The sequence below is a fragment of the Centruroides vittatus genome, unplaced genomic scaffold, assembly GCF_030686945.1.
Source record: "Centruroides vittatus isolate TY-2023 unplaced genomic scaffold, ASM3068694v2 contig_290, whole genome shotgun sequence".
Classification (NCBI taxonomy): Eukaryota; Metazoa; Arthropoda; class Arachnida; order Scorpiones; family Buthidae; genus Centruroides; species Centruroides vittatus.
The window spans coordinates 1,856,744-1,879,426 of NW_027121846.1; the positions used below are offsets into that span (position 1 = coordinate 1,856,744).

At 30.5% G+C, this 22,683-nt stretch overlaps 3 protein-coding genes across 3 annotated transcripts; 1 reads left to right on the top strand and 2 right to left on the bottom strand.

The window, feature by feature from the left end:
• Positions 1 to 2,055: 2,055 nt before the first annotated feature.
• Positions 2,056 to 3,237, bottom strand: LOC136972441 (PR domain zinc finger protein 5-like). Its single transcript, XM_067267042.1, has 2 exons — positions 3,087 to 3,237; positions 2,056 to 2,999 (listed from the first exon to the last, which is right to left on the bottom strand). Exons 1-2 carry the CDS (start codon positions 3,232 to 3,234, stop codon positions 2,104 to 2,106), a joined length of 1,044 nt encoding a protein of 347 aa, XP_067123143.1. The 5' UTR covers positions 3,235 to 3,237; the 3' UTR covers positions 2,056 to 2,103.
• Positions 3,238 to 6,882: 3,645 nt separating this feature from the next.
• On the top strand, positions 6,883 to 16,825 carry LOC136972339 (integrin alpha-4-like). The gene is made up of 24 exons (XM_067266896.1): positions 6,883 to 6,922; positions 6,986 to 7,047; positions 7,131 to 7,179; positions 7,248 to 7,355; positions 7,458 to 7,546; positions 7,684 to 7,737; positions 7,799 to 7,942; positions 8,069 to 8,171; positions 8,830 to 8,921; positions 9,001 to 9,091; positions 9,164 to 9,209; positions 9,296 to 9,447; positions 9,526 to 9,680; positions 10,578 to 10,715; positions 10,788 to 10,867; positions 12,893 to 13,103; positions 13,268 to 13,431; positions 14,410 to 14,488; positions 14,567 to 14,674; positions 14,754 to 14,909; positions 14,986 to 15,108; positions 16,321 to 16,422; positions 16,491 to 16,613; positions 16,688 to 16,825. The coding sequence occupies exons 1-24, from the start codon at positions 6,883 to 6,885 to the stop codon at positions 16,790 to 16,792; spliced, it is 2,574 nt and encodes an 857-aa protein (XP_067122997.1). The 3' UTR covers positions 16,793 to 16,825.
• Positions 16,826 to 19,167: 2,342 nt separating this feature from the next.
• Positions 19,168 to 20,278, bottom strand: LOC136972442 (serine/threonine-protein phosphatase PP1-gamma catalytic subunit B-like). Its single transcript, XM_067267044.1, has one exon. It carries the CDS (start codon positions 20,172 to 20,174, stop codon positions 19,272 to 19,274), a length of 903 nt encoding a protein of 300 aa, XP_067123145.1. The 5' UTR covers positions 20,175 to 20,278; the 3' UTR covers positions 19,168 to 19,271.
• Positions 20,279 to 22,683: the final 2,405 nt, after the last annotated feature.

Here is a 22,683-nt window from a genome sequence, read left to right on the forward strand (position 1 = left end):
TAGGTTTACTTTTACCATTAGGCGAGCCGCCTAAAGACGTCCGTCTTACTCATGAACAAAGAAAAGCCACATCATTAAGCCTTGGTCATACTGCGATTTCTAGCCACGAAGGCGACTGCAACCGCAACAAGCGCGAGTTGCAGTCTTCTCGTGGTCACACATTGTTCGTTGACGTTGCAACTCGGAACACGTGACCCTATAATAAACCAATAAAATTACAGTAGCTTGTTTTTGTCTACTTTCGTGAGTTTACTGACATTTTACGTTCTACTTCAGAGTATTTACGGAATTTTAGCTACTTTTCTTATTAAAATAGCAAGCAGTTCTTTTTCTGAAATGAATAAAAGAAAAAAGGCGATAATTTTGTTAGAGCTGGTGAGAATATACAAAGAGAGAATAAGAAAAAACGTTCATGCTGGGTTAAAACTTGGCGAAATAAAAATCAACGGGCTAAACAATCGTGCTTTCACCAACTGATGAATGAATTAAGGCTTTCGGATGCCGAAGGTTATAGGGGATATATCCGTATGAATACCAATACTTATATATATAATTTAGGCGAAACGTTTCGTAGTTTGGCATATCAATTTAGAGTGGCCCATAATTCGATATCAGTCATTATCCCAGAAGTTTTGGATGCTATTTATCAATCTTATAAAAGTGAATATTTGAGGGTAAGTGTTGTTTAGAGGAAAGCTTGAATGATTTAATTCATTTATAATCGATATATTTTTTTCTTTTATATAAGCATTTATTTTATTCAATTGTATATTATTAAAAGTAATCAAACTTTTTAAAGTAAATCTAACAATAACTTTTATAAATTCAGATTTGATTTATATCAAATATAGCATTTAAATGTACTGAAACTGAGTTAATACAAATATTATAATCAAGATATGTTGACAAATATACAACACAAAGTATGACGTGGCACAAAGACGTTTTCTGATTGGATGCGCGTTTGCAACCGTCGAGAGTAGAATAAACTTTTTGTTTCTAGTTGCGGTTGCAGTCGCGCCGGTTTTCGAGAGGATTACTAGTTAACGGGAACAGCCGTCGCGGTTGCAGTCGCCTGCGAGGCTGGAAATCGCATAGTGTGAGAAAGGCTTTACAGACTTGTCAACGCCACTGTCCCGGGGCCACCTTCGATCGACGATCAAAGAACCGCATGGACGCCCAGGACATCGGAACAGCTGATTGTCCTAAAACAAACTATTTCGTACATACTGTATGTTTATTTTATGTTAAAATAAACGGTTTTTATCATATACTTGTCTTCTTTGTCTCTTCCGTCACCACGCACGTACCAATGGACCCTAGACCATCACTGACGAGCATTTAACTGATTGCCCCTGGAAGTCGGCTTCTTACAGAAACACAGCTTCCCTATCATCAAATGTCCACTGAATTTCATATAAATCGGAGATCCGCTAATGAAAGCCCTCATTGCTTCCAGTTACACCTTGAGGTCGGCGGATGGCAGAGATGGCAAAGGCGTCAGTCTGCCGCATTGGGGAACCAGGCTCGAATCCAGTTCAGGAACATCAAGAATTTTTTAAAGGTTAATTTGTTCCGGATAAGCATTCGTCAACTCAGCTTCTCCCACGTTAGCTTGAAGTCTGAACCTATGATGAGGAGTCACGAAAAATGCTTAAGGAGTTGAAAAAGTAAAAAACATTAAGTAAAGCCTCATTTCAAATTTGAAACAAACTGCAATGAAATTCAAATGTTAGAAGTAAAAGCAGAGTTAAATTTATAAATACTAGAATTTGTTAATGAGTATTTAACAGAGCAATTTTAAACATAAATTGCTGATCATCGATAAAGGATGTAAATAAATGGATTGCAGAGTTTGAAAACTGACAAATACAAAATGAAATAGCAAAAACTCGTGTTTATTGGCATCAAAAATAAAAAATTCTGTGCTACAATGTATTTAATTTTGTTCAATATACATGGTATATTTATTTAATTATTGTTACTATAATTATTAAGTAACACTTATATAACACTATTTTATAAATATTCGTATTAAATAAGAAATGGAAAACATTTTTTTAAATACAAATTATTGAAGAAGATATAGCTTTTATATATAAATTATTGTTTATCTTGTTGGCAATTATCACAAAATATTTCATCGGATATCATATGCATCCACAAGTGTTCATGTAGCGTTAATTGTGTATTTTCTTCTTTCATATCTATAATAGTATTACAAAGAAGACATTTCCAATATTTTGCTAATTTTAGAATATTTTCCGGATTTATGTTTCGATACATTTCATCTAGATAAATTTCCAAGAATTCATCACCTCGAAGAAATAGTTTTTGGCATCTTCCGCAATTAACGGATACAAGAGCAGATGCCGCAATGTCTGGATTTTGCACGATCGTTGGTTTATATTTATACAAACATAATGCACTTTCGAAAGATTCTTCTAACGGCATTAAGGAAGCGGAATTCGAGTCGATATTTTCTTGACACATTTTACATAATATCTGTTTACAGATTATATGTTGTAAAAGATGTTGCTGAGTTTGAACCCTGTATTGATAACTTTTGTTGCAATATGAACAAACGTAACGATATTTTTCTTTCTGACATTCATCAACGTAAACCTCAAATTTAATTTTATCCGCAGCCAAATCATCAGCTCTACAAAATATTCGACAGCATTTATAGCATTGAATATTTATGAAATGTAAACCTCTTATCGTGAAAATATCTTTTATTGGATTTTCCGTGCAAAACTGAGAATATCTGTAACGCATTAAACGTTCTTCGATTTGCGATTCTTTTCCTTCTAGCATTTTCTTGATGCTTTCTACCGCGCGGGCATTAAATTTTGAAAGAATAATAGAAGAATCTATCGGTTTTATATCTTCACCTGTAAAATCTTCTTCGTTGAAGAATTCTGCCAATGTTTCCTCGTTGTGGAATTCATCATCTAAATGTTCGAAATCATCAATTACCTTCAGTTCTTGACTTGCATCTTAAAAAAGAAAAAGAAAAATTTAAAGAATGTAACATAAAATAATTTAAAAACAAATAAGAAGGTTTTACACATTAAATCTTTTACCATCGTTTTCAAAATTTATCGGCAATTTTTTATTTTTTATTTTAAAAATTCTTTTAATTAGCGTTTTCTTCTCTTTTGACTTTTTATTCTGTTCTTTAACCTTTGATTTTTTTCTCTTAGAAACTTTTTTCTTTCCTGGATTTGGCATTTTATTTTTCTAATTATTATTTATTAAATATCAATAATTAATTAAATTATCAAGAAATTTGCTGATGTATTTTTAAAATTTTTGGTTAATGTTACCCTAGGTGCCAAGATGGCGGCTCGTCTCTGATTCCAGTAAGGATACAGTGGGACGTACGTTCTAACCTAACCTAACCTATTCTAATAAATTACCATAATTATTAGCAACCAAATTATTAGAATAGGTTAGGTTGCGTCCCGATGTTTCCTCGCTGGAATCAGAGACGATCCGCCATCTTAGCACCTAAGGTAACATTAACCAAATTTTTAAAACACTTACTTTTTTCTTTAACTCGATTTCTTCAAAGTCGAAAAAGTATTATAAAAACAATTTTTATAAGACTATTTTGAAGAAAAATAAATATAAAAATTTGAAAAACTATCATTTTACTCCGTAAAATAGTAAACTGCTCGAGTTTAGAATGTAAAAAAATTCGAATAAAGAACGAAGAAATGTTTGGAACAGATTATACGAAATATTTAAATAAAAACGAATGAATTTATTTATTGATTGGAATTGCCATTTTGTCACAATAACCTCATTTCCCTATTAATTACCAAAGTTGAAGATAATAAAATTTTGTGATCCCAGAAGAAAACTGATTTCTTTAAAATGTTTTCTAAATTAGGAGAAAGTTAGGTGATTATTTTGGAGAAAAAGAAATTAAATAAACTTCACTACATTGTAACACGTTTGATTCTTTTTGTACAAAGTAAATACATTTGTAATTCTGGGAGTTTTCTTTACATTTACATCGACAAGTATTTTATTTTTCTAAGAGAAATTGTAAGATTCTTTTATTAATTATATTTAAATTTAGACAGATATTTTATGAATGATGGGGGTAACTATCACAAAATAGTTATATATTTAATTAAGAAATCGGTTTACTTTTAATTAATATCTTAAACTTTAAACTTTTTAAGTATAAATGAGTAATCACATTTTTTAATTAGTCATAAAAGCGGAACTCATGTTTCTTTTTTCTTTTTTTTTTAACAAATCATTGTTATTTATTCCTTTTACAAACTTTATTCATTTCGTTCCTATTTCAAGCTTTTATTCATTCTCAATGGAAAGATTACTTTTTATTTTATTTTGTACAAATGTAATGTCTTGGAATTTCGAAACAAAGACTGCAGTTATATTTAAAGGTTATCCTGGTTCTTATTTCGGATTTTCTGTGGCTATACACAAAAACGATCGAGGAATTTTGTAAGTAAAATCACTTTAAAATTGTCTTAAATTTTTATTTCGAATTTTAACATTATTTTTAATGATTAAGTCCTTTAGTCACCGCAACGAAAGCCAACTCGACGGGCATTTTGTATAAATGCGACATAAATAATAGGAGATGTGAAAGTGTTTTGATTGAAAGTAAATATTTAGCCTTTATTTAGTAAAAGTAGAATTATTTTAGTGTAAAATTTTGTCCATTTTAAAACAGATCCAAACCGCTTTGTGAATGAAATAAAGAAAAATATGTGGCTCGGTGTAAGTTTGGATGTTCAAAAGAAAGAAAACGGACATATTGTAGTAAGTTATTACTATTAGAATTTTTACTTTGTAGTTTTATTAATTATCCAAATCTGTATATTAGACATTAATAAATAATCAAATTTGAGAATTAACAGGGAAATGAAATTATAATTATCATCTATCGTAATTAAATTTTTTATGAATGCAGCTTTGCGTGGTATTGCAGCTTTTCTATTAATATAATTGCGGAGTCGCCACATTCCTCTATCATCATGCGAATGTTTTCTTCCATTTAAACCACATTTGCAACCTTCACTAGAATTTCAAAATGTCAAGAATAATCGAGATAATTTCTGTATCGGATGCATACAGCATATGATATAAAGGGGCTGTAACACCTGTTCCAATCAGAAACTTGATATGTATTTCGCATTTATTATATACTAAATTAGCTATCTGTTGGCTGACGACGACTAGTTCATCATAAAACAAGTATCGACAAAGATCTGGGAAAAAGGAGTTGTTTCTTTTCTGAAACAAGAGTGGGTTCATCTTTGCATACGATACGAGATAGGACCCATAGAGTAAGTTTCAAAACTGGTATTTGCTTTGAACATTTGAATAAAATTAATTCGAAAAATGGTTGAAAAATTCTGTTATTAATTACTAAGTTTGCAAAATTAGATAATAGTAATTCAATATTTCCTAATGCCGTAAGAGGTAATCCACGTATATTATCCGAAATAAAAGATAAACATCGTATTAAAGCAGGCAAAGCACCCGACTCAACAACCACTTTAGTATGGTGTAGCTCACACCAAGATAAATGAACTAAAATTTCAGCTGATGTGAGAGTTAAGTCGGGTTTATTTGTATGATTCGGATATTGTAGCCATTTAGTTTCGATTCCAGTTATAATTATGAAATTAAGAATTAACTCTTGATTCATCTAAAGGCCTCTCAAATTTCTCGAAATATTTTCAGATACCACTCATTGTGGGCAGTGTTTAGGTTAAGTGTGATGTCTTCTTTTATCGCTTCTAACCTCTGATGGATTTCCGTCTATTTTCTTCCTGACCGCTCATCTTCAATTTAACATTAATTTGTAAAAATGCAAAGTCCAATCAATATTATTGATTAATAATTAAACAATATAACAGTTACTAAATTATTGTTTAATAATTATTTAATTATTTTTCGGATACTGTATTATAATTTTAAAATAAAATTTCTTATAATTTGATTATAAAGACACAAAAGAATAAATACAGTATATGTTTTTACAGCATGTTTTCCACGTTCTACTTGAAGAATTATGGCAATGATATCATTCATATCTTGCCATTTCTTGCTTTATCGTTGTACAGGTTTTATTATAAATTATATAAATTTCTACCCTTCCATACATTGTAAATTTCAGAAACGGATAACGATATAAAATGCTTATTTTAGTAAAGTGTAGTATTTTTCCAAAAGCTACAAGAGGTACACTACAAAAAATGTGCATTTCGAGCATTTTTTGCCTCTAATTTCTTTAAAAGTTCCTATTAAACATTACATTCAATATGGTATTTTATAACATTCGAATTATTTTCTTCCATTATGTTTTACAAGAAAAGAGAAATAATGTTTTGAAAGAAGATACGTTTTGAGAGAAAATATTTAGTATAATTTTTCATTCTTAAGATTATTATTATTTTGTTGTTGATATGATAAAATAAAACAAATTTAATATAAAAATCAAAAGTGGTATTTCCTTTATAAAAGAAATCTTAAATACTTTCTTTTCTGATATTCACAGTATACTAATTGCAATAATTTATATTCCAATTTCTTACTTTTATTTATTCAAACTTTTGGTTTGATACATACAGTAAAAAATACACTGTGACTTCTTGTCTGTCCTAAATAAATTGGACCCATATCTTATCACCCTCCTTCTATTATAGACTTGACCGAACCATATGATAAGTATGGAAAATTGTCTAAAAAATAGAAGAAAATCCTATAAGAGATAATGCAATAAAATGTTATTACAACTTATAAATTTTATCATCTATTTATTAGGTGTGCGGGCATTTATGGAAACTGGTTTATACTCCATTAGGCGTATGTTTTATATTAAATCAAAACATGAATTTGGTGGAGAGCATTTATCCACTCGAGACTACAGGTAGATCACATTTTACAGTATGAATTTCGATATTTTAAATTCAAATTAACCATTATTTTTCAGTATATGGGTTGCCTAATGAAATTTATACTGCAGAAATTGGAATGTCAGCCTCTTTTACCCAGGTATATTTTAATGTTATTGTATATTTTAATGCGGTACCTTTGTATTCAATTGATTTAATAGATTTTACGAACTCCTATCTTAGGACGAGGATGAGTTATTAATTGGTTCACCTGGTTATGATCATTTTATAGGTAATGCTTTCATTTATAGTCATATGACTATCATTTATCAAGACTTAATATATTTTTTATTAATTTAGGTGCCGTGATAAAATATAAATTTTTAAATTTTCATAATTATATAACGTCTATAGTTAGCCGTTCTATATTACAATTAAAAAGATATAGGCATGATTTTCAATATATTGGTAAGTAGTATTTGTGTTAAGAAAATATTAAATTTGTAAAATTACTAAATATAATTTTAACTTTAGATTTTTAATATATTAAAACAAATTAATTATTTTTAGGATATTCTGTATCCTCCGGAAAATTCTTTAGTAACTACAGAACAATATATGTAACTGGAGGACCAAGAGCTGGAAATTATAAAGGAAAAGTAATGAATTAAAATGAATTTCGTAAAATAATAATTAAAAATATACAAGACAATTTAAACAGAATATAATTTTTAGATTTTAATTTAATAACATGTATTTATTTCAATATGAAGGAATTCATATAAATCCATTTCAGGTATATATTTTTGATGAATATTATACGATTTATACGGAATTTGAAGGATTTCAAGTGAGTTGTTATTGTTATTATAATTGCCAAAAATGATGATTGATTAATGACAATTGTATAGACAGGGGAATATTATGGGGCAGCCATTTTAAGTGTGGATGTGAATAACGACGGTTTGAGTGAATTATTTGTCGGTGCTCCTTTGTATTCTACTAAATCTGGCGGGGATGAAGGAAAGGTTTATATTTATTTTAGTGACGGTAAAGTAAGTTAAATATTGTTATATCGCATTTATGGTTGATTCTTCTATGTATAATTGAATAATTTCAGATGAGTGTATTAGTATATTGATCATTATTGCGATTAATCTTTTAATCAATAATTTTTTAAGTACCTACAATACCAGTCAAGTTTATATGGATCTTCTATTAAAGGAAGCCGGTTTGGCACTAGTTTAGCTCATATTGGAGATATTAATCATGATCAATTTTCAGGTAAGGCTGTTAAATTATTTTTTAAATGTAAGGGTTCCGCAGTAATTTTGATACTTTGATACTTTAGTACTTCAGATATTTCACGTTTAATTCTGTAAATAAGTAAATAAATTTAATATATATATATATATATATATTATATATATATAAGAAATGCATTACTCGTATTTATAAAAAAATGTAATAGGCTAGAAATGAATAAAACAAAAGAATGTTATATAAAATCAATTTTATAATAATTATAATAAAAATGTTAAAATCTTTTTAAAATTTTCATATTACGTATTACGAGTCATTCCTGGAATTAATTCTTACTAAAACTTTTAGATTCCCTTTTGAGTATTGTCCCTCGCTCGGTCAAGATTACTGAAATGAAATGTATTGTACTTTAGTATGTTTTCTTATATTTGTTACCAAATATTATTCTATAGTTTATCTCAGTAAATCGGGTCTCAATTAATCGAAACTCTACAGTACTATTATTTTCAACTAACACGATTCGTATACGTACGTGTCTTTACATGCCACGCATTAACTTTTAATAAAAGCACGAGATAAAAAATATTATTTTGCCATCTTATAAAAATAAACAAAAATTACAACACAAAAAATGTTCAAAAATTGCAGTAGACAATGTCGATAATAATAAATTTTGCAGATATTGCCGTTGGGGCACCATACGAATTAGAAAGAGGAGCGATTTATATTTACCACGGTTCTTCCAATGGACTTAAAACTAAATTTGTTCAGGTAAAATATTTATGAAACGATTATATTCTTCAATATGAAATATAAATACTTATTATGCCAATAACTATTTATTATTCAGAGAATTTTTGCGGCCGACGTAGATCGACATTTAATGGGTTTCGGTATATCTATATCGAAACCGTATGACGTAGATTTTAATAATTATCCAGGTAATGTGAATTTTAACTTACAAATATTTCGTCGCAAATTAAATTTTGACAGAGATCCTTTTCCTTCTCTAGACATCGTCGTTGGGTCATTTTTATCGGATAACGCTGTCCTTTTAAGGTAATTTTTAAAAATTGATTAAAAATGAAATCTCTTGCACGATTCACAAGAACATGAATAATGACTATTAATGATCAAATTTATAGAACTCGTCCCATTGTTCGGATATTTCCTCACATGGAATTTCAACCCCGCCAAATATATCCTAGTAATTCAACCTGTAACGTCACCACGGCACTTTGTTTCAAAGCCATATTGTGTTTGAGCTACGAAGGATCTTATATGCCTGCCACACTCAGTAAATATAAACCATATAATTTAACGGTGTTTACCGAGATACTTTTTGATAGTAATCTGAAATTAATTATTTTTATAGATATTACTGTGGAACTACGCGCATTTCGAATAAAAAATGTACTCCGGCCCAAAGAATACTTCATAGATCAGAATTTACCAGTTTCGATGAAACGTGATGAAATTACAGCTAGATATAACGAAAATGAATGTCGTATTTACGAAGTTTATATTCGCGTATGTAATACATTTTATAAAGAAAATCATAATTTTAAATCATTTTTTCTTAAGCATATTCAGTCTTATTTGATAATAGAAATAATGACCATCTTCGAGAAGTCAATCAATTTATCTAGAATGTTGATAAATTGCTAGAGAATTTAAACAAATTTATTTTTTGTGTGTAAAAATATGACAAAAATAACATAAAATAATTGATATATTTTTCAATTTGAATGAAGTAGAGTATGCAGTTTTGTTTTTTAATCCATGTTTAATTAAAACAAATATAATTTATTGTTATTTTGTGTGAATATAGAAAAGGATCGAAGAATTAAATGTAATTCTGTAAAGGAGTCGACACGCAGTTAGGGACATGCAGTATTAGATAACTTTTTAAAACTCTTTCTACCTTATAAGGGTGTCTTTTGATTATAGATTTGGCTAGGTACAAAATGGGGCTACCGGTTGGTGAGGAAGCCGACATACCTGGGGCAAACCACACCTCAAAAAATTCCTGGGTTTCTTCTCTCAGAATCGATCACGGATTCATCACAGTAGCAAGCTGTGAAGATGTGAAGAGAATGAGACTATAATTTGTCATTTGTCTTCTCTAAAAATCCGTTTATAAAATGGTCAAATCTTATTCATACATTCAAGTTTTCGAATTTTTCCCGTTAAAAATCTTTTAGAAAGTTAATAAAAAATAAAAATATTTTCTAAAATATTAGTACAATTTTTAAATTAGCAAATTCTCCATTTGAGGTGTTAATTAATTGATAGATTAAGGGAAGAAGACAGCATTTCTTTTAACATATAAGTTAAAAGTTGACTTTATATGTTTAATATTTCCCTATGCAATTATTTATAATCACATAACGGATTATATAACAATTTTTAATGGTATTTTTACAGGACGATTCCAACGATCGAATAACACCGATCCAAATAAATGTTGATGTATATTTAACGCACAACACATCGAAAGAAACGCAATTTTGTAAAGATTGCCCCATTTTAGATCCAACAGTTCCTCATTCTAAGAGCGAAGTGGTAAGTCTGAATCCTATGGAAATTTTTCCTTTTAATTCTTAGTAAATTAGGATAATTCGTGATTATTTACAGATAACATTTCTTACTGGCTGCGCTCGTGAAGATAAATGCTTATCCGATCTCACACTAAAGGCCCATGTGTTTGGTCTGAGGTAAATAAATCCATTTTTAAAAAAATAATTTTGAAAATATTTTTATTGAGAAGTCATTTTTAATTCTATTTTTGCAATAAAATAAAATAAATTATCAGTTTTTGCTAAAATTGGACAGTGTTTAAAAATAATTTTATATTATAAAATGGATATAGAAGGCAGTTATATACATTAGTTCAAAATTGAAAAAAAGCTTAAAGATCTAAAATATGATTAAGAAATTATATTTTTGAACACTGGTAATTTTTCACGGGCCTGACCGAAGGGCTGGAGTTTATCTGATGTTCTCACGTGTCTAACACCTAACAGAGGCCAGTTTCTCACACAGAGTTCTCTAGGGAGAACTTTTTATTTATATCAGTGAATCGATGTTTTGAATATCGATTCACTGAAGTAAATAGAAAATATATTTAAACGTTTTTAATATTGAAATTTAAGAGATTTTAAATTATATACATTGCTTAATACTCCTTCGATACTAATCACAATTAAGTAAATAAAACGGTGCAATTAATTAAAATGTTCAAATCAAAATTTAAAGATATAAATACTTATATATTAGTCAAAATAAATTATAATGTAGTAATTATTTAATATAGAAATCTAGTAAGAATTTAAACATGTAGTTTAATCTATATTCATCTTGACGTCTTCTCTATTTTCATCACTTTGTTTGATTAAAGATTTCGGAGAAGTATTTGATCGAATTCCTTTAACTCTTCTTCTTCTTCTTCAATTTAAAGGAATTCCTATAATCTCCATATTAACTTTCGGTATCTTAAAGTTTAGTGCAGCGTGTTCCACTCTAATTTCTCTAGTTTTAAATGTCTCCATAAAATGAAGTTATGAAGACACGTTAACGAGATGTCTGTAAAGGTCTGTAAGATGAAAAGTCAAGCAATCTTTCAAGTTTTATGTGCATATGCTCAAAATGGTCTGCCACTAACTCGTGGTGAGGTTGCAGAAAGTGGTGAGGTTTTCGTAGAAAAAAAAAGCGCAGACTGTAGGGAGGTTCTGCAAATTCATGTAGTTGTGCTGGTGAAACGGGAGTTTTGCCGTTTTGTCTACATCACATCATCTCTCGATCCTAAGTCGATATGTGAGTCACACAGAAATTTTAAAAATCATTCTGATTTTTAATGTGATTTTATTTCCAAATTTCTAAAATTTACGAATAAATTAAAAACTTTATTAAAAACAAGATACAATTTAACCCGATCTATCTAGAAGACAGACACGTTTCTTTCACGATACTAATCAGTTGATAATTTAACAATAATAAATATAAAAACATGGCCGACGGTATTACATTTAATTACTTAATTAATTGTATAAATATAAAATTGCAACGTGTAACAAAATACTTGGCTTCCGTTATTCATCCGTCGTTCGCTCCTGTAATTAAATGTAATACCGTCGGCCATGTTTTTATATTTATTATTTTTATTGGAAAATGTATTTTATGTGAAGATGGCGATAGCACCAGAGGACTTTTTTTTACCATATTTGCATTTTATTGCGGAGACAGTAGCCTCTAAAGGAAGGTCGCCTCCGTGATTGTGAAATTGTGAACTGGGCTGAATGCCTGCGTGATTGTGAAATTGTAAAGTGGATTGAAAGTGCTAAATTATTTAATGAAATTAAAGAATTTTTTCTTTCTTTCTTTCTTTCTTTCGAAGACACAATGTAGTGACGTAAACTTAAAAAAACACTGGGCGAATTTTTCATCCTTTTTATTTGGTTGGTATTTGTTTGGCCAACCAAATAAAAAGGATGAAAAATTCGCCCAGTGTTTTTTAAGTTTACGTCACTACATTGTGTCTTCGAAAGAAAGAAGAAAGAAAATACAAAACACGGTTTCCTCAAGACAGAACGAAATTAAAGAATTTAACACTTTTTCTTCGATGCTTTGTTATACACCTTATGGTTTTTCTACTTTTATATATATAAGTAAAATAGAAAATTGAATTTCTCAGACAGTTAATAATAATAATTCTTAAATTACTATTATTGTTTCTCATTCAGTAACGGAGAATTGATACTCGGTAAAGACAAGGAAATCACTATTATTGCCGAAATTCAAAATTCCAACGAACCGGCTTTCATGACCGAAATGTGGATTTATTTACCCGAAAATATGGAACTGATCAACGGAGAAAGCTGTAAACAATTACAAGAAATGTCTAAAAGATTAACTTTAATTTGTCTGATTGGAAATCCTTTCAATAAGAAATCGGCAAGTCATCGAACTTTATTATTCATTTCTCTAACACATTGCATAGATCTTCCGAATTTAATTTAATTTCAACTTCTGATAAATAAAATGCGTGTATTATTTCTATTGTGCATAATTATAAAGCATTTGTACTTCGTCGTTATGGTTTTCGTGATTATTTTCAGGCAAGACACGAAATTAAACTGGATTCGTCTAAACTATTGTCTTCCTTGGATAATATATCTATTGTTATGAATTTGACGACACTGAGCGAAGAAAGTAATGTAGCCGATAATCTGGTTAATATCACGATACCTATAAAATTATCTGCAGACGTCAGCATAACCGGGTAAAAATATGATTTATTATTCTTTAATAATTAAAAGAATGTGGCTATTTACACGTACACTAAATTTTATATCTGCGTAGGTAATTTTATTTTGTTATGGAATTTTAAAAATTGTGGATTTTAAATTATTATAGTAAATGTGGAGTGAATATAACGTCTTTTTACTGTTAAATAGCTGAAAAATTGCTAGAAGAAATTTTAAAGATTTGAATGATTCATTCGAATGAATACTCGATTAATCAAACCAATCAATTCTGAATATTATCCCAATGATGTCATTGGGATGATATTCAGAATTGCTCTACGAATAGACGACAACCTGATTAGTGACTGCTATGAACATCCTAAACACAACGGTGGACGAATGGCTTGATAATTTGACATTGGCACAACTAGAACAGGTTAGATACCATAATATAGTAATAGTGTTGGTAGCATCTCTTTCCCTGACAGACGCACAGTATGTCAGTGGCTCACAGATTGGTTTTGCAAGTGCTGGATACCACACCAAATTCACTAGACTTGATCCCTCTAGATTTTTTCTTTGGGGTCACCTAAAAGCATCGATGTAAGCTATGATGCATACCAAACAGCGCCGTTTGCTTTTGACGAACTGGAGAGAAGCATATGAGAAACCTTGATACTAGGTATTTTACGTGTTATCCAAAATGTCACGCTCGTAAGTAAGTCTATGCAGATTCTGAAGAGCCGGAGAATAAGAAAAGGACTTCGCCAGACTTTTGAAATCTTACAGGCAGTCAGCCTTAAATTCGCTCGCAGTCCACGATTGACGTCTAGCTCATACCAGACGTAAACCGTACAATTGAAATTACACACATCAAAAAATAGCGTTACCTACGCTGCTTTTGGCGTAAAAATAGTCAAATTCTTATAGTTTACGTATAAATGGTCACATCTTCATTAAAACATAGTCCAATATTACCAAATCGATAACAATTTCACTATCTGATAAAATAGACGCCCAAAAACAGAGCTGATTATATTGAAGAAAAATGAATCTCATCGTGATCTTTACGAATTCGTCCATATTTACAATGTAATGTCTGAAAATCTTTACACTTTTTATCGCCATTTAATCAATTTAAATATCTAAAAAAGTATTTTCTTTATTTAGGTTATGAAACATTTGTATAGTCCCATTTCTCTCGTCACAGTAACGTTCTCAATTCCAACCACTTTCACCGATACGAAAATAAAATTCGTAAATTCTAAAAACTTAACTGTAAGTGACTGTAAATGGTTGTTTACAAAAACGATTTAATACATCATGACTTTCATTGATAATTTTATTTACGTAACAGGTTTTTAATCCGGATTTCGAGTTCGATTCTGACATCTGCAATTTCACGAATGGCGAAACAGCAAATGACGACTCGGAAAGCGATGGCCTGAATTTCACGATTTCAAATATCAAGTCGAAGAGAAACAAGAAGGGACAGAGCAAGAATCTGATACTTGTGAGTTCTCTTTGTAAGGATTTGTTAAAATTACAGCTTTAGCTCTAATTCTGCCATAATATATTACACTATCTAGAATTGTGAAACATCGGTATGCGAAAAAGTTGTATGTTCTGTTGGTCCCTTTGATGATAAAAAGAAAAGCTCGACTTTCTACATAAAAGGATATATAAATGCCAACGTTCTCAGCTCAAATTTGGTGCGTATTTTATATTTTATATTCATATTAAATGTAGACGTTAAAAAAATTTTTTTAGAAAATAATGATTTTTTGATTGAAAATAATTTACTGATCGAAATTGGTCGATGTACGCATTAATTAAACCTATAATTAGCTATAATAGTTATACTCAAAGTTGTATGAGATCGGGGACTGTGAGACTCCGTTCATTATGTACAAGATGGTTAAAATTTATTTTAAAATATAAAATGCCGAGTGAACCGTAAGATCTCTGGTCTGTTAGCTCCTGACACCAGTTAGAATAAATATTTTAACTCGCGATAAAGATTCGATTTTTTCCAAGTAAGGAAGGGGTGTTAATTCGGTCTAGTTCAATTTTAAATATAAAACGACTATATTTATTTATTCAAAGAAAAATAACGATAAAGATTACAAAATAACATACTTGATTAGTTAATATTAAAATAACACTATATAAGTTCCAAACTTCGATACAAGGATTAAGTTATCCTATCTTAAAGTTTACACATATTCGTGTCGAGAGAGTTTACAATTATTTCATTTGTTATCCGATGATTTAGTGCGAGAACCTTTTCTGTTAATTGAAAAGACTTCTTGTCTCATCTTTTCTTAATGGAATCGATGTATCAATCGCAAATCCGGAATAACAAGGAACTTATTTGCATGATTGGCCGGCACACAGCTAACGACATGAGATTCATGACAGAAAGCCTGGATAAAAAGAAACCTCCGCCTTTTACCCCAAAATCAGTGGACGTATGAGGGATGTCTACGATTTGTTTGTCTCTCTCCTAAAACTTTCATTTTAAAAAGGAACTCCACTCTTTTTCTGTGAATGGAAAGAAGTTAACAATAATAACTGAAATATTTAATAAATAAATAATTCTATTGTAGAGTTTTAGCGTATAAATAATTCACGTATTCTTTTTAAGATCTAAGATATGAAAAAAACTTGAGTTCAGCTGAAATTGTACAGAAAAGTAAAATTTAGCTCAAAATATTAACCGGTTAAAACTACAATACATTGATTAATTTTTCAAAATATTTTTTTCAATAAGTACAAATTCTGGGTAAAAGTGGACTTTTCTTACTTTATATTTCTCACTTTAATGTTATTTTGATTACAATATATAGGCCTATGTGTAATCTTTGATTTAATTAAAATTGTTCTATTTTTAAGCTAAAAAGTTAAACGTATGATTTTTCTAGAAAGAATGGGATAACATCACATTCTCTTCACAAGGAAAAGTGACGATCGAAGAAGAAAGAATTATTGCGCATCCTAGAGGTCATCTTCCACACGAAACTGAAGTAATCGTTAATAATATTAACTTATTTAACTCAAGATTTCAGTGTTAATGAAATTAAATTTCGTTTAGGTGTCAACGAACGTAGTACTTTCCATTACTTTAAAGGGCGCTAAGATTTCAAAATGGGTTTTGCTCGTTAGCATTGTTTGCGGGATCATCATAATCGGAATCATAGCTATAATATTACTTAAGGTATGTAAATAATTTTCTCTTTTTATAATTTTTATTCTCTATTATTTTTAATATTTTCTATATTTTTTGTTTAGATGGGATTCTTTAAAAGAAAAAGAAAAGATGAAATTCAAGCGTTGAAAACGAATTTCTTGCAAAAGAAACCGACAAGTAACGAGGAAAATATAAATGAAAACTGAAAATTATATAACAAAGTTTTCAAACATACATACATACATACACATATGTACAGTACTGTATATCAGTTACTTTTCTTTCTTAATTAAAAAGTGAAAAAAGAAAAAACTGCGAAATAATTTAGGGCCTATAGTTTAAATCTTAACCTTGAATTTTTATGTTTATAATACATACCTTTATATAGCTATATTTAAATGCTTAATTAATTCGTCTTATTTCTTTTTAAATTATTAAAAATAATAATGTGTGAGAACCCAGAGTAGACGAAAAATTTTAGTAAAAATTTTTCGATAGAGAAAAATCAGGGAGAATAGTTAAAACTTCTCCTACTGACCTGTTTCCTTGTTTGAGGTGACACATTCGATGTGTCACCTCAAACAAGAACTGACGATTGAAATTTAACAATTGCACAGTGTGTGATAATTCCTAATGAGGTCATGGAAAACCCCACGAGAGACCCCCGAATACAAAAAGGAGGGCGTTTGCCATCATCGTTAGTTCGCTTTAAACTGGTGTTCGCGCCCGATCCTGTTTCGAATACTGCTCAAGCCGTCGCCGATCCTCTGCCCTCTCAAGACGGAAAAAGATTTCTCTCCTTTCGATTCATCGAAGTACCTTTCGAACCACCTAGCGGATCAGCAGCGTATCGATCCGATGATTCTGCGATTCCGCAAGGAACCAACTTCTACCAACGCACGACAGATTGTAAATTTTCTCTCTCGGTCGGAGTCGCGATGTTAAGGATAAGACTTTTTTCTCCTTGTTTTGTGTAGTACATTTAGCCGATGTTGGCCAATTTTATAGGAAACTGAAAATATAGTCGATAAATAAACGGTATTGTTAATTGTTAAATTCGTAGTAGCGTGCGCTTTTTCCAGTCGTCTCTCAGGCCATCTCCATCCCGAATCCGAGCGCTTACAAACGCGACCGCTCGCGTGTAAAAAGCGAAATTAGAGGCCGCCAAGGTTTCTGTGTCTGTACTTAAAAACCCAGTGGTGTCAGTCCTGACGAACAAGTTATCGCAAACGCGGTGTCGACCCTTCAATCCCGTGGTACCGAAGCACAAAAGGTGCTCCGGCATTGTGACAAATTTCAAATAAGAATTTTAATCAGATTTCAGTAATTATGTGAATTATATATATATTTCTATAATAAATTATACAGCATATAGAATTTAATATTCAAATTTTTATAAATTTAATAAAAATAGTTGTTTATTCTTTATACAAATCATACATGGCGGTGCCCAGTGACAAAACAGGCTAACCCAACATTAACAAAGGCAAACACCCAATTAAATTCTATAAAAATAAAAATCCAGCAAAGAGTTGCTTAACTTACCCGGCGACATTCGGTGGCGCCATCTGTTACGATATTTTATTTTAAAAAACTTTTTATAATTTTAATTATTATAAAATGTCAAAAAAACTTAATTTTGAGAGTAAGCTGTTTTATAAAAAAAAAAAAAAAAAAAAAGTAAATTCTAATAGAGTAAAATCGTCATTAAAACGTCAGACTCTACTCGAGATATGACGCTCTCTTTTGTCTTCCACCCCTCGACCCTTAATTACCAAAATTTTGTAGCATCAACCTCCAATACACAAATCTTCATGCAAAATTTCAGAAAATTTCGACAAAAAGTACAAGAGTTATTAAGCTTCAAAGAGGGTGAACCTTCCGCTTGTTTTGTTAAGATACGGCAACGCACATTGTTAAGGCGTATTGCCGTACCTTAACAAAACAAATAATCAACCAATTGTAACTCCATCAAGAATATTTGGAGACGTATGAGCGACATCAGAAGAATCGGTAAATAGCAAGTTGACAAGCTTGTTACAGAAGATATGTTTTAGAAATTGCTTAGCGATTTTGTTTATGGGAGTGTTAGAAGCAGTAGCCCATATACACGTAGGTATACTGTAATCAATGTTCGTTTGAAAATTTGTAAAATAAATGGGGCTTAAAGCAACTTTGGAAGAAGTTGTTACATTTTTTCCACAATATTCCTGTACGAATTGCCAAACCTTTTATTATTTTACAATATAATGTTTCTAGGTGAGTTTTTCATCGACTATAATAACAGCACTGACAAATATAAGAATACTGTTGAAACTTTGAATTTAAAATCAGGATGTGTTTTTATCAAAACAAAATACATGGATCTTTATTTAGATTAATGGTGAGATTAATTATGGAAATCGTCTGAAAGTTTACCTAGATCATGCTGTAGGATGTTCGAGTTATTACTTATAATTTTAACGCCCCAACTGGGGCTTTCTTAATGAATTGTATAAGCCAAATTATCGTATAAAAATAAAAGATATTTTCGGCATGAAGAACAGAAACCCGAAGTTTATTTAAAACAAAAAGTATCAATTTTACGATTAATTCGATAATTGCAATTTGCGTCATCAAAATTTGTTCGATCGAATCATATAGCGTATAAGATAACGGTGACCTGCGTTGATATGTTTGACAAAGTTATTTTAAAGGTTTTAGTATTCTGAAAGAGCACATCAAGTCCTTATCGATGAACATAATTGCACCGGCGTTATCGAACTCTCCGCAATAATTGGAGGCGGAGAAGAGGGTTATCAATTGACGTTTACCAAAGAACTCATATCCATCTTCTACCACTTGATGGGCACGAATTATTAGGTCGAAGTTGTGTTGGAGCAGAAATTTCTCTACCACATCCGATCCGAAGGTGACGGATACACCCCTGTCTCGATTTTCTCGCCATCCTTTGGAATTCTTTTCCGGATCGGACCACAGTAAATCGCACAGAAGACCTTCTTCGGGTATTTCGATGGGTCTTACTAGCTGACGTATATCATCTAAAGACTCTAACTTAGGACTCAGTCCGCCATGACAGCAGAAAATTTTGTCGTCTATGATGGCCGCCACAGGTAGACAATTGAAACACTCATTAAATATCTTCCACAGTTTAACGCCGCACTTTTTCCTGCATTCTTCATAAAATCCATAAATTCTATTGACTTTAGAGCATTCGTGGTTACCTCTGAGCAGGAAAAACGTCTCGGGGTATTTGACTTTGTAGGCGAGCAGAAGACAGATAGTCTCCAGTGACCAATCGCCTCTGTCCACGTAATCGCCCAGAAACAAGTAGTTGCTGCGAGGTGGACAGCCGCCCAGTTGAAATATTCGAAGTAGATCGGGGTAATGTCCGTGAATGTCCCCGCACACAACAAGCGATGGTTCCAATTCCAGAAGCATTGGTTGCTTCAAGAAGATTTTTCTAGCTTGGTAGCAGAGTCCTCGAATCTCTTCTCCTTCTAGTCTCACTTCGCTTCCTTCAACAGAATTTCGAAACTCCAAAAGTCGAGAAATAATAGTATCCACATTAAAGACGTTTTCGTTCATACTGTCGAGCAAAAAAGTCGAACGTTCCTAATGATAAAGAAATCAAGAGACCGATTCTTATTGCTCTTTGGCATTGTTTGCGTCAACAATAATGTCTTTGTTATAAGGTTCTCTCTAATTTAGAATTAAATGATACGAAATACGTAATCCGTTTCCAAAAGTCGTCGTTGACGTCATTAATTTCCGAAGATCATTTCTAACAAAATTCATTCAAATTTAATACAGAGGTTTGATGCAATTGGAATCAAATGAAATTATAATGATGTTTACAACAGAGTAAACATTTAAATGCTGTAACAAAGCAGTAATTATAGCAAACGTTTGTTTCAGTGTAAATAGTAGAATAGAATATATTTTTTAAATACGTAGCTATAATTAAATTAAATCTTTATTATAAAACTAGTGTTATACATCAGCAAAAATTTAATCTATATAAACAAAAAGCTTTCTTAAAATTATACGAGCAGAAACAGAATCTAAGAGGAAAAGAGAGAAATATGTGTGGATTCTTTAGAATGAAATATGGGGGGGAAAATGGCAGAGACAAGCCGAACTGAAAGAATTACAAATAAAGAATTATTAAGAAAAGTGAATGGAAAAAACTGTCTTATACAGACTTTGATTCTGAGCTATCACGATCTGAGCTATTATGTTAGTCATTGCTTAAGATGGTGAACGCACTTGTTAGACAGGTGCGCTCACCATCTTTAACAATGACTGTAGAAAAATTTGAAATATATAGATCCAGTCTTACTGGCAAATGTTCGAACCACAAAGATGCCACAAGTTTACCATCGGCAGGAATTATATGATCAATAATAACCCAATATAATATAATATATAACACGCACCCGGTCGATATAATTAAGTATATTGTGTTTATATATTTGTATTTTTGTATATTTTATTTTTCTTTACCCGAATACATGTATTTTAATTAGTTGAATTTAACATTTATATATATATTTGTTATTTAAACAAATTGTTCGAAATGATACAAAAATTAGAATTTCTTTTCACATAATCGTTCGAACCTGAAACCAATACAAAAAACGTTCCAGAAAAATTCAAAGTACCTGATGATGACTTGTAGATCAGGTTGATAACGTTTGTATGACAATAAATATTGGTTCTCAGAAACGTAAGGTGTGTGTATCAAAGTATATTTGCATATTTCGAAAAATTGTTATATTTATGCTATCATATTGATTTCGTAATCTCTTTATGAAATTCTAAAAGTTATAATGATATTCTAATATATACAACGCCAAAATTATCCTTATAAAAAGCGTAAAATTACAAATAAACTTTACTCGCATTCGAAAATGTTATGAGTTTTATTTGCGTAGATAAGTATAAATAATTCGTTTGGTTTATTTGTTATATATATATATATAAGGTAATAGAGACGAGGGATTATTATGACATCGTCACAATGCCGGGCTGCAATTTGTAATCTCCTTTAAATTATCCGAAAAGTGTAAAACACTACTTAGATTTTAGTCTTGTAGGCTTTATAAAGATATGTTTTGAAATTTAAAGACATTATAATCAGTACAAGGATGCCTTTTGACGTCGTGGTTAATAAGTAAAGGTTATATTGAGTTAAACAAAAAGTTTTAATGCATTTTTAATAGCTGCGGTTATCTAAATGTGCGATTTAATTATAACAGTTGTGAAATTTAACACATCAGTGTTGCTGATGTGAAATATTGGTATTTGTTTCAGAATGTTTAGTTTAAATTAAACACTACTATAATAGAAGTAAACGTGTTGATTTATATATGTTTTAATGAGCATGAACATACTCACACCCAAAGACAAATGTGAAAAACAAAGACAATTTAGAAAAGTTATAAATACGTAAATAGTCAGGAAAATAGTCATGTGAAATATTTCCAATTCGTCTGAGATCGATGGAGTAAATTTGAAATTTATATGCCCCCTGTACATTATACTTTTCCTTTAACAATAGAGTCGTGTCGGTCATCTATCTAACACCTTTCAGAGGAAAACTTTTGAATTGAAATAACGTGACTTCCGGTTTGAATGGGAAGTTCTTAGTTAATCAGGGCCTTCTGTCCCTAAAGATTTCCACATCTGTCTCGATTTTCATCTCTCTAACACCGTTCTCGAGATTAAGGAAAGACGGACGGACTAAAGGACGGACGAAGTGGAAATTTATAAGTCTATATAATTTTTTCTAATTGCAGCCCAAAAAAATTGTAAGTAGTTAAAGCGGTAAATATACTTTGTTAAAATAAATAAAATAAAAATCTATGTTGTTAAATTTCGAAATAAAATCTTCAAAAATTTCGGTTTGCTTATTTTCAGGTTGAATTAATCGAAATAAAAACTTTGTTTATAATTTTAAAATGGTTGCTCATTAGTTTATTTTTGTTCTAATCGATTTAAAATGCAAAATTATGCCTAAATATAACTAAATTTCGACAAAATTAAAGGCTTTTATTAGAGCTTTTGCTTTATTTTTACAATATTAATATTAAAT